The sequence below is a fragment of the Drosophila willistoni genome, chromosome 3R (genome assembly GCF_018902025.1).
Source record: "Drosophila willistoni isolate 14030-0811.24 chromosome 3R, UCI_dwil_1.1, whole genome shotgun sequence".
Lineage (NCBI taxonomy): Eukaryota > Metazoa > Arthropoda > Insecta > Diptera > Drosophilidae > Drosophila > Drosophila willistoni.
In genome coordinates this window covers 33,035,331-33,047,858 of record NC_061086.1, presented here as the reverse complement: position 1 = coordinate 33,047,858, position 12,528 = coordinate 33,035,331, and the positions used below count along the sequence as shown (strand labels likewise).

At 36.2% G+C, this 12,528-nt stretch overlaps 2 protein-coding genes across 2 annotated transcripts; one reads left to right on the top strand and one right to left on the bottom strand.

Annotated features, from left to right (window-relative positions):
- Positions 1–4,795: 4,795 nt before the first annotated feature.
- On the bottom strand, positions 4,796–5,897 carry LOC6649717 (S-formylglutathione hydrolase). Its single transcript, XM_002072310.4, has 2 exons — positions 5,827–5,897; positions 4,796–5,760 (listed from the first exon to the last, which is right to left on the bottom strand). The coding sequence occupies exon 2, from the start codon at positions 5,755–5,757 to the stop codon at positions 4,900–4,902; it is 858 nt and encodes a 285-aa protein (XP_002072346.1). The 5' UTR covers positions 5,758–5,760; positions 5,827–5,897; the 3' UTR covers positions 4,796–4,899.
- A 77-nt stretch (positions 5,898–5,974) lies between these two features.
- Positions 5,975–7,380, top strand: LOC6649716 (E3 ubiquitin-protein ligase RNF113A). The gene is made up of 3 exons (XM_002072309.4): positions 5,975–6,170; positions 6,234–6,966; positions 7,026–7,380. Exons 1-3 carry the CDS (start codon positions 6,062–6,064, stop codon positions 7,255–7,257), a joined length of 1,074 nt encoding a protein of 357 aa, XP_002072345.1. The 5' UTR covers positions 5,975–6,061; the 3' UTR covers positions 7,258–7,380.
- The last annotated feature ends 5,148 nt before the right edge of the window (positions 7,381–12,528 follow it).

Here is a 12,528-nt window from a genome sequence, read left to right as displayed (position 1 = left end):
ATGGCAATTAAAGATATGCAATTACAATTAAATTAATGGTCAGAACAAATAATGCATTTAAATGAAGAGCAGATAAATGAAAAAGAAATTAAAAGTGTAATTGCGTTGTGTATACAAATATTCACTATTTATTTTGTAGTTTTTTCTCGTCATTGGGGAGCTCTCTCGTGTTAAAAATAAGTCGTGCGTTTCGGTTAAAACTTTCATAACTAAATATTTTGTATTTTTAGTAGACGGTTTTAAGGATTATGTACTGCAGAGTGCTTTTATCTCCTCAACTATTCATTCTGTGCTGTTCTGAATTGCCCTGTAACATTTGATTTATCTGGCTGTTACTAATCCCTTTAAAATTAAACACCATAACACACATTGAAATGTCAGACTTGACCCTTTTTAGGATTAACTCAATATGGCCTTAAGTCAGGGAAAATAAAAAAGAGCGCATTTTTAATGCCATTTAAATGAAATGTCGTTGTTTTTAGCAGTCAAAAATGAAATTCCATTAAAAACAAAACAAAGCATCCATTAGCGCACAAATTAAGCTTGTAGACACCTGACTACATGTACATATACATATGAGCAATGTATTTCGAATTGTGTGTGTGTGTGTGTGTATTTGTGTCATGTGTGTCCTTGCCAATCTACATTGCTCTCATGCACTTTTTTGTGCTGATGTCTTTTGCTGACTTGACTGACAATTAGGCCAATCATGAGGAATCACTTGCAATGACAAACTCCAGGGAAACGTGCATACAGTCAAATTGATGTATTGTTTCTAGCCCCCCCCCCCCTGGTGAAAACAGCTTTACAAGGACCAATTTTTGTTTGGGCTTGGCTACCCTGGTCACAGGCAGGCAGGCAAATTTTCTGAAGAAAACGCTACACGGCATCCAAATAATTTAGACAATGACACTCGTGCGCACACGCCATGGCCAGGACAACAGGAAACTGAAACAAGGAGCATGGCTTACCGAAGTGTGATGAGGATGTTAAAGGCGGATGCGATAGGATATGGGACAGGGGAGGTTACACCAGAGGCGTACATGCAAAACGGTCAAACAGGGACATTCAAATACGTGTCTATCTGTAGGAAGTTTTTATCATTTTTAAAACAACTTACTTTGTGTAAGATTTGTTCTCTCAGCTGCTGTGCAGTAATTGTCCTTATTTAATATACTAGAAGAATTTCTTAAGAATATATAGGAAAGAGGGTAAGTTTTCATCAAAAGGTAAAAGTAAGTTCGTTGAGAATGGAATGTTTACTTTTTAGTAAAAACTTGTGTTCGTGCTTTGATCCCAATGTGGATTGGGTTACCCAAATAAGCCACTGTTTTTCGCACTTGTATATGTACACACCTACACAGTCATGCACACATACACTACACACACAGGCAGACAATGCATAAAAGGCGACAATTTTAGTGCTATTTTTGGGCATCACTTGCCTTTACGCCTGGACCTGAGCTGAGTGGAAACCCATTGGGAGCTTTATATGGAAGACACTGCTCCGTGCCATAGCCCTTACCTCCTCCTCCGACTCTTCTTTTCTCTCTATCTCTTTTGTATGTGTTTGTCTGTATGTGCATGTGTGTGTGTATCTGGTGTCCAACATATGTTCTTACTTAGCCTGTGGTTCAGGAATTTCAGTTCCAACATAAAACAGAAAAGAAGTAAAGGGAGAAAAACTTTTATTTTATTATTTCATGTTGCTGTGTATTTTCATGTGTTTGTTGTTTAGAAATTGCTCTTTGAACGTGTAATTGAGTTTGTACAAATACGTGCAAAAAATGACAATTCGAACAAACAACTTTTTTATGTCTCGATAAGCTTTTGCTTACGCAAATTTTTACGGCCCAAAACGTACTGAGGACTTCACAGTCATAAAATTATTGGAAATTATCAATGTGACATTTATTTTTTTTTCTTTAGCATACAAATTGGAATGACAAATTGCAAAAATGCTGATCTGAGAAATGAATGAGCAAATTAAAATTGAATAGGCATGAAAGTTTTCCCTTTATTTGTGTAGAATAAAATTAGCCATCAATAACATTCACCATTAAAGTTTTAGTCAAATAAATAGCCAAACTTTGATTAATGATGTGGTGGAATGTTGGAAAAGTTGGATAACTCACTAGAGAATTAATCACATAGCTTGCGGGAGAAAAAAATATATTTGATTTATATTTGAAAAAATAGAAGGATTTTGCTCATATATGTGTAATTGAATATAACTTGGGTCATATGTAGGTTACGACACTTGTTTTTTGTTTTATTTTAAATAAATACTGGCGATTACCTTTGATTATTTTATCAGCTAAAATGAGGACAAATGGGTAAACTTTTCTGTAAAGAACCTTCATCAGAAAAGTATGCTATGAATTTTCAGTTTAAAAAGGTTAAGTGTATACTGGTTGTTAGCACTTAATATTTTCATAATATAAAGCCATAAATAAATTTCAATAAATAGTACATTAACTTAGAATTAATATTCTGAATAAGTTTGGGTCTCACTCGTAATAAAATTAAAACATATTTCATGTCAACCACTTTATTTGTGTACTATAAACTACTTTATATCAAGTATGTCCTTGTATTTTATAATCAATTTCTCCTTTGGCTCTTGTTTTACATTTCAAAAGACTCTTAAAATTCAATTTTCTGCAATTAAAGCTTAGCAGCTTCAATGTTTAGAATACAATTTTCTACTTGGAACTTTTCTTTTTCCATCACAAAGTTTTGTTCTTGTATATTGGCAGCTTAAGAGGTTTTCTCCTTACATGTGTGCGTGAGTGTGTGTGCCTGTGCATATTTATGTGCGTGTGGTGTGTGCGGTCTTACACATGACCAATTAATAAATATATATATGGAGTCAAGGGGAATTGTGTACAAAGACTAGTTACACAGGTACGACAGGTGATTTGAGAAAATTGCATGAAAATCTCTGTAGTAAAAGAAAATAAAGCTAATGAAAATAACTAAGTCGTTTTCATAAACCAAGCCATGTTGATTTAAAGAGAATGTTGAATGTCATAAATGGTTTTTTTGTTCAAGTCACTTGTATCTAATGTAAATACGCAGTGGAATGTACATCGTTTGGATATTGGATGATTCGAAATCTGAAGTATTAAGCCTCAGGCGGATTCCAATTTCACAACTTTTTTTTTTATTGATTTCTTGAACGATGCTGAAAACAGACAAGGGAACTTGCAACCCATTCTAAGCCTGTACTTAAGTCTAAAAGAATAATAAAAACAACATTAAAAATAAAAACCCCAGAAAATAAATTCTTTTGAGTTACAAGCCCAAAGCACTTGGAAGAAGTTTAAGACCAAAAAAAAAAAAAAAGAAAACACTGGAAAATAATTATTCTAGCGCTAATTCATAATATGCAAATGATGGGCATATTAAACAAAAAAGATGTCTAAATCTGAGAAAAAACAAAAAGTTAAGAACCAAATTAATGCCCAAGCGAAAAAAGGGGAAGCATAAATCTTTAGTAAATTTTAAATCTTAAAGTAAATGTGGCACCGATTTGACTTGTGTTGATGAACAAATAAAAATTTGAAAAGGCCATAAAAAGCGTACGCCATAAACAGTCAGTCAACCTTTAGTTTTTTTCCCTCCCAGGAGGTAAAATTGATGATGGTCTATAAAAACAGAAGAAAAAAAACCCACGAATGAATTGTCGATTCATATACACCTCAGTCATACGCTGAGGTTCCCATCTATTCATCTATTTAACCCGACAGCTGGCAGGTCCTTAAGCGAGTCTATAATTGATTTACATTAGCCATATGGACAGACAAGTCTCTTACCCTTAGTCTATCTAGCAAACGGCTATTGTTGTCTGCCCGCCATTAAATGCCTAATTAAGGTTCCAATTCAGTTACGAGCCGCAAAAATCTGATCCGGCCAAATTATTTTTCTCTTTCCTCTGTTATTTTTTTCCTTTTCTGTGTCACAAAAGCGCGCGAAATCACAATAAAACGCAAGCGAAACACAGGACTTTGGTATTGGCGCCAAACTGAGACGTTTCGTTGACGACCACGAAGATTCGTTGCGTAGTTTTCGTATACGGCCCGTAACTTGCTCGCAGTAGAACGACTGTCCTGTCTAACGGTATTTGTTGTACTGAGATGAATGAACCAAGAAATTGGCAAAACAAAGTTCGCATTGTCTGTGCCAAGATGTGAAATGGGGGGAGAAAAGTTTCACTTCGTTGTGTGGACCACAAATAATCCATGCTATAAAGGATGCAGGAAGCTTTTACTACGCGAAGACGAAGCTTTTCCTCCAACCCCAACATTTTTTCCATTAGGTTGAAATTTGAAAATATATTTACGGAATGCGCTAAACATCGGATGATTTCGTTATCAAGCGTTATATAGAATATTGTCGAGACAATTGTAATCTTCTCAAATGAAAATTAAGAAGGATCCAATTAGAATTTATAGACTTACAAATACACATAACGCATAAGTTCTTTTTATATATTGATTGCAATCGGAATTAGTTTAATCCTTTTATAAACCTTAAAAATATTTTTGAATCAGAAAAATATTTTTGATTCCATTGTCTTTAAAAATCCTAAGATTTGTCTCCGGATGTCGCCACCCGATGAATCAACTGACACTGGGTGTCGCCACCGCCGACGACCAATTCCCAAATTTTGCACCAACCTTCGGTAAAAGCTTTGAGTGGAGATGGAGGGTTGCTACAAAAGTCTCAAAATTTATCTTTTTTCTTAAATATTATCTGTATAAGGATTATAAACCGGTTTGAGCAGTACGGCTTGAGTTCATGTACCTGCATTTTATTTCCGTAATTGATTAACAGAGCTTTTAAAAAAACATATAAACAACATATGAAATTAGAATTCTTCTATTTCGGAAGCTCTTAGGCTGTAAGCAGCTTGGCATGGTAGGCAATGTGCTCACCCACAAAGGTGGATATGTAGAAATAACCATGATCATAGCCTTCGCGTTGTTTATAAATGGTTTGAACATGCTCATTTGAATCGGCTGCAGCCAAGAGGTTCTCTGGCAACAGTTGCTTGGCTGTTAGGAAATTATCCGCCAGTCCTTGGTCGATAAATAGCTCTTGGGGAGTGCTCGCGTATTCGGCGACCAATCTGGTGGCATCCCATTGTGCCCAGTCTGACTCATTGGAGCTAATGTAGCCAGCTAAAGCCTTTTTGCCCCAGGGACATTCGGAAGGATTCGCAATGGGGGCAAAAGCCGACACGGATTGATACAGGCCGGGATTTTTGAGAGCACAGATCAAGGCACCGTGGCCACCCATACTATGGCCAAAGATACCACGCTTGCCGGGCACAGCAGGGAAATTGGCATTCACTATATCGACCAGCTCCTGGGTGACGTAACTATACATATGATAGTGCTTGGACCAGGGCTCCTGCTTGGCGTCGACATAGAAGCCAGCTCCGCTGCCAAAATCATAAGCATCATCCTGTCCGGATAGCTCCACACCACGAGGCGAAGTATCAGGATTGACCACAATTAGTCCATGCTTGGCAGCATGCTGTTGAAAGCCGCTCTTCTGTATGAAGTTCTCGTGTGTGCAAGTGAGACCGCTAAGGAAGAATACGACGGGACAGGCGGTCTTATCTTCAATTGCTGCCGCCGGCAAGAAAACACCAAAGTTCATGTCACAATTCAAGGTGTTCGAACGATGTTTATATACTCGCTGCTCCCCCTCAAAGCATTTCGCACTTGAAACCAATTCCAGCGACATGTTCTAGGTAATTAACGAAAGGTAAATTCTGTATATATTTTTATTTTAAAGAAAATTTTTAGAATGTACTTCTGCTTGTTGTTGCTCCGGATAGAGGTGAACGTACAGACCAAACTATCGCCCGTCTCTAGACAGGTCAAAAGTATCGATAACGATAGCTCATTAAAAATACTCGATAGTTATCGATGTTTTAGAGGAAAGCATCGATAGTTATCGCAGTTTGTTGTTATTGGTAAGAAAATTTGCCTCCAATTTGTAGAAATAAATAAATTTATATGAGATTTATACGATAACATTCAATAAAATGTCTGAGGAGGCTCCAACTACTTCAGCCTTTGGCTTCAAGAAGCGGAACATTAACAAAGGTGCAGCCAGACGACGTAAAAAGTCAAGCAGCAGCAGCAACGAATCAGGTAAACAAAAAGCCGGTTGAAAAATCTGTGGTTTAATGCAAATATTTCCCACAAACCAAATAGTAAAAAGTAGCGATGAGGAGCAGCAGAGGAAGACCAGTGCTGTGGTTCGAGCTGAGAATAGACGCAAACGTACAAATCCCAATTTTCAGAGCACCAAATCGGGAGTAGCAAAACGGCAGGCCGGAGCTGGCATTGCCAACGCGAATTCCTCAGAGGAGGCTGAAGAGGAGCATGATAACTTGGGTGTAGCCTACAAATCAAAGCGCGAGGCATTGCCCACTGGTCCACAAGATCAGGGGGCAACCTCGATCAATGAAATGGACACAGAACTAGATCGTGATGCCCAGGCTATACACGCAAGGGCCTTAAAGATAAACGAGGAACTCGAGGGCAAGGCGGATGATAAAATCTATCGTGGAATTAATAATTACGCCCAGTACTATAAGAAACAGGATACGGCTGCCGGTAATGCCAGCTCAGGCATGGTACGCAGTGGTCCGATACGAGCCCCGGCTCATCTTAGGGCCACCGTTCGATGGGACTACCAGCCGGATATATGCAAAGACTACAAAGAGACGGGCTACTGTGGTTTTGGAGACAGCTGCAAGTTCCTTCACGATCGAAGTGACTACAAGGCCGGCTGGCAACTAGAAATGGATCATCAGGCTGAAAAGCGTGGCGATTGTGACTCAGATGGCGATGATGGTAAATATGAGATTCATTCCGACGAGGAAACATTACCGTTCAAGTGCCACATTTGCCGGCAAAGTTTTGTCAATCCAGTTGTGACCAAGTAAGCTAAGGATTAGGTTATGTATTGAGCAATTTAATTTAGTTAAAATATCATTTCAGATGCAAGCATTATTTCTGCGAGAAATGTGCCTTGGCTCAGTACAAGAAGTCACAGCGTTGCATAGTCTGCTCTCAGCAGACAAATGGCATATTCAATCCTGCAAAAGAGTTGATAGCGAGACTCAAAACAGCTCCCATCGACTCTGAGGATAATGAAGATGAAAATGATGAAGATGATCAAGAGAAAAATTTAGAAAATCCCCAAGAAATTTCCTCGGGAGATAGTGATTAAGAAAATTTTGAAGTTAGGCGCTCAAGTTGATCTAAAAGCTTTTGTTAGACTAAGCTTAAAGCTAAACATTTAAATCTGTTTTTAACATAAATAATATACTTTGAAATGTTTTCCGAATTTAAATTTATAAATTATTGTTACTCACAGCAGTCATAACGTGGCCAAAACTTAGTGTACCAAGAATACGCATGGCACGCATTCAATTTTGTTTCAAATTTATTTCAACACCTAACACACAAGTTACACAACTTTCTATATTTGTTAAATTTTCGAAAATGTTCTTTTTTTTTTAACAGATTTTCTTGTGACATTAAAGTCAGAGTTGGAACTCTGACCATACCGGCGCACTTCAAAAAGATCCAAAAACACTTCTTCTCTACTTTTCTCTTCTTTGCCTCCAACCCATGAATAATGTAAGCCATTAGGCTCATAAGCTTTTGAAAACAAAGGCAAACATTGGAACTTTGAAACAGCGAACAGACATGCCTCAAAGGTCCAAGTAGTCCAGCGTCCATCAAACGGGGGTTAGAACAAAACGTTTTATACGATTTGACAGGAAATTTGTTGCAACTTTCTCTGCCAAGGATTTGGCACTATAAAGAAATTCTTGTTTTTGAAGAATCAATATGTTGCTTTTTAAGTGTAATACATGAACTAATTGCCTGCATTTGTAATATACTTTATTTTAGTAGATCAAACTAGATCTCAAGGCAAACCACTCCGCTCTACACAATATTAAATATTATGCTATGACATATTTTACAATTTGTCAAGTTCTCAATGTCAATCGCACAGACATTCACACTTATTGTCCTTATGTGCTTGGTCATTTTGAACAAAGAGTAACGAACATATTGTAGCTCGGTTTTTAAAATAAAATTAACTTGAATTCTTTGGTTCGCAAGGGAAAGGCATGTCCTTGGTTGTTAGGCAGGCGATGCAAGCCACATATACACACACGCTTTTTAACACAATAAAGGGAAAAGTTGGAAGAGTAAGGAAGAAAAAAAAAAAGAAATGAAAAAAAAGTATACTCGGTGAAGTAAGTAGCTAAGAATTTGACACAAAAAGTGAAGTACATAGACACACACACACACACACACACACACACCGTATTGTCAATGCCTTCTAGTGGTATCCTTGTCTTGAGCAGTCAGAGAGAGGATGAGAGGGGGCAACAAAGAAAAAATATGCCACAATTGCAACATAACTTTGCAGCTTATTATTTTTTATTGCAGCTAATAAGCTTGACTTGCCAGTTAATGGCGCATTTCCGTTTCCGTTCAACAACTCACACACACACACACATACACATACTCATTCGTGTAGAAGGAAAAATCAGGGGAAAAACCTGTCGTAAAGTTTATAATGAAAATATTTTGAGCTTAGTGCAACAACAGAAAAGGGAAAACAACAAATGGCAAATGGCAACTTGTTGTTCAAAGTCTTTGCAAACTGTCAACAACAAAAAATTCTAAACACGCCCACACACACACACATACATACAACTAGACACCCGCCCACTTAAACACACAATACAAAAAGAAACTTACATACTTTTCCAAACATTTTTCCCTTTCATGTGGTTGTTGTTGTTGTTGTTGTTGCTGCTGCCGTTATATTCTCTCACTCTTAAGCTTATTAAAGTAAAATTTCTAGACACTTTTCATTTATTTTATTTGGTTTTCCTTGTTGTCCTCATTTGTGTCTGGATGTCTCTGTGTGTGTGTTTGCGTGTGTGTGTCGGTGTTGACCAGATGTTGCTAACGGCCTGGTTACTGATACAGCAAAGAGTATCACTTTGAAAATATGCAGAAAATTCGTCATATTTGTTTAAGAGATTATTTGACAGATTAGCCTTGGCAAAATTTTCGACATCTGGACAATAGTGTATTGGTCGAATGACAATTTCCATTACCTCGTTGTTAGCGGAAAAATGCATAGCTACAATATACCTTGAATTGGATAATATACATATATATATTTAAAATATAAAAATCCAGTGTATGTTAGTGTTATGCTGATTGTTATTTGATTAGCTGTTACACCATGCGTATACGTTATATTGGTATAAGGATAGGAGCCTGTAAGTCCTCTGCGCATAATAGAATATTTTAAGCAGTTATAAGTGTCTTTTTAATTTTTCAATAAAAAAGGTTATAATAAAGTATCGAATGGTTATTAAATAGTTAATAACTACATTCTTTTAACAAAATTAAAATTTAGAGCTAAAGTCCTATACAGATTAAACATGTATTTGCAGCACATTACCATTTCTTAAGTTGAATTTTACTTCTTAGAGATTCAGCTAAAAAAATATTATTGATTTTTATTCACACCATTCAATAAAGGAAACGAAGAAAGAAAAAATTGTTAAGTAAAATGTCAAAAAGTTTTTATACGTTATATTATGATAATAAACATCAATATGGTTTGTCTGCAACCATAAGGGGCCAACCAGCAAACAAACACATTACACACACACACTCACGCCCATTGAGAGGATGAGGCTAACAAAAGTTTGCAGAGCACAAAAAAAAAAAAAAAATCATAAAGTGTAAGAAAAAGTTTCGGGCAACTCGTAAAGTTGCTAAGGAGTTGGCTTTTCTATGGTTAGCAAAAGAAGAGAAATTGTTCAAGGATGAGGAGAGCCAGTTGGAGAGTTGGTCAGAAATTGACTAACATCAATTGGAAAATGGCTCAGATTTTTCATCAGTTCCTCATTTGCTCTAGTTTTATCTTTATTTGCATTGTGGCTAACCCAGTGACAAGAATTTTCTTTTATTTTTTTCTTCTCTATTGTGGATAAAACTATCTTCAAAGTGTTGCCATTTTTCCTTTGGTCGTGGCTCCACGCCAAAAATAACTTGAAGTCTCTTATATCTCTGATTTTGGCTCAAAGCAGAAATTTGTTTTCTGCGGTTTTCCACAGTTTTTCGCAGTATACGCTCTCAGCTTTTATCATACAGATTTATTGAGGGTAAAGTTCTGTGTTTTTTTTTGTGTATAAACTTGGTCTCGATTTTAAGCTTTTATTATAATTAATATTTGAATTTTTTTTAATACAATTAATAAACGAAAATTTTAGATTATTTAAGTATTTATTGTTTTTGAAGTTTAATTAGTTATTGGAAATCTCAAATTTGTTGTTTTATATACTGAGACATGTAAATTTAATTTGGAGTCTCATTTACAATTAATTAAAAGTTTTGCTTAAAATTAGCAAAGCACTTTGCTTTACTTTTTCTTTTAAATTTTAACCAATGCTTAGTATTGCTTAATCCTAAAGTAACTAAAATTTATTTCAAGAATGTTTTCCTTACTATTTTTTAGTAGCTTCACCCTAACAACTGTTGCATATACAGAACTGCTTATTTGGCTGTTCGTTTCACCCAAATTATAAATTTTTACTGTACATTTTAGTTTTAGAGCATTCCAATTTTATAAACAAAATAATAAGCTGCCTTTAGCTTAGATTCGAAGCACACCATTTGGTAATGGGTAGAGGGGGGAAATGGCGGTGGTAGAATAACAAAAAATGAAAGATTAATGGGTTTTATTTTGTGGTGGCTTAATATTGTTTATACGCTTATTATTTATGACGCAGTTTAACATTTTGGGGTTAATTAATAAAATAATTAAAGGCAATTAAAGGCCACAGCAATAAAATTAAATTATGGCCGACTAAATAAAGCTCTTAAAGATAGCGAAAGACAAGTAATAAATATTAAACAAAGATCAATTTGCCACGCCCAACCTGTAGCAACTAAGTAAAACTTGAAGACGTCATGATATAGCAAAGCAATAACAATTTATATGGCTGAAAGGACGCATGTACGTGTTCAGGGTCCAGGTTTAGGTTCATGTCCAGCAACTGTCCCATGCCTCCCCTCCCGCTGCAAAACCAAGGTGAGAGAATAGATAGAGAGAGGGAGAGCATTTAGAAATTAATGATAATTGACACAATAAGCGACAAGTTGAGCTGCCAGTCGCATCCTGCTGCTCCTGGCCATGGGACATAATACGTAGTCAATGACATTGGGAGCCAATAAATAAGGGAATGAAAACAAAACGTGAGGACAGCAGAAAATTTACACGTCTCCTTGCCCCAACTCCGGCTATTCATCCATCGCAGGCCAAGCCCCAACTCCACAGTAGATTAGAAAGTTAAACATTAACCTACGACAGGCTGCCACTGTTGCCAGGGTGGGATTAGCATAGCTTCTCAATAGGTTTAGGGCACAGAAAAACTGTTTAAAGTCTATAAGGTTGATGAAAATATCCTCATTAAAACAATTTTTTTAGACCTATCTGGGTCGAGGGAAAATCCACTCCTGGTGTTGCTTTTGTGATGCTGTGCAAGGTTTTGTATTTTTTGACAATCGTCAATTTTGTCAAAGCGTCAAACACATTTAACGCTTAATTACTTTGATTACCCTGGCACCCGCACAGAAACGTTCTTTTACCTCAAACTAATTGATAGGCAACAAGGAGCAATTCCTCCATTTTGCGCTCTGTTAATCAAAGATTAACATTCACTGTAAAAGACATACTTAAATATGCATTTTCTATAACGATGACGTCAGTAAGAATAATTAAAACTGGTTGCTAATTAAATTTCATTTTGTTTAGGCTTTGTCAAAAGATTTGGTTTATTTCCCAAGCACGATTTTATAATTCAATTACATATTTTCCTTCACTAATATGAAATGTGAGTACGTGACTTAAGTCAAAGAATTGCAGCTAATTCCATTTTATTGTCTTAAAGATTTTGCTTAAGATTGTTAAAAGAATATTTAATTATGATTGGCATCATTCAATAATGATAAAAGATTGGATAGCATGCTTTTAGGCTGACTCAGCTCTTGGTTAAATTGCCTTTGGTTAAAAGTCCTTTATTAATAAGCAAAATAAGCAGTGACATTTGCATTGATTGTGTAATTTGAGCTTCTCTTATTGTGCTCTTTTTGCTGTCTCATTGATTTTCTATCTCCCTCCCCCTTTTGCGGGAAAAGTTTCTCCTTTACCCACATTATAATAATAAATAATTATGCATTATTATATACGGTAAAGTCAAACACATTAAAAAGTTTTGAAATTGAAACACCTGTCTCTGCCATCATTTGAGCAACCACCCCCTTGTCATCCCCTTTTCATCCATGTTGGCTTTAATAACAAACAATTTATACAATTTTCACTGTTACCGGTGTATGGTGGAGAAGTTAGGAAGGAGCTAAAATGTAAATAATTTCAATAATGTGCTGCTAATAC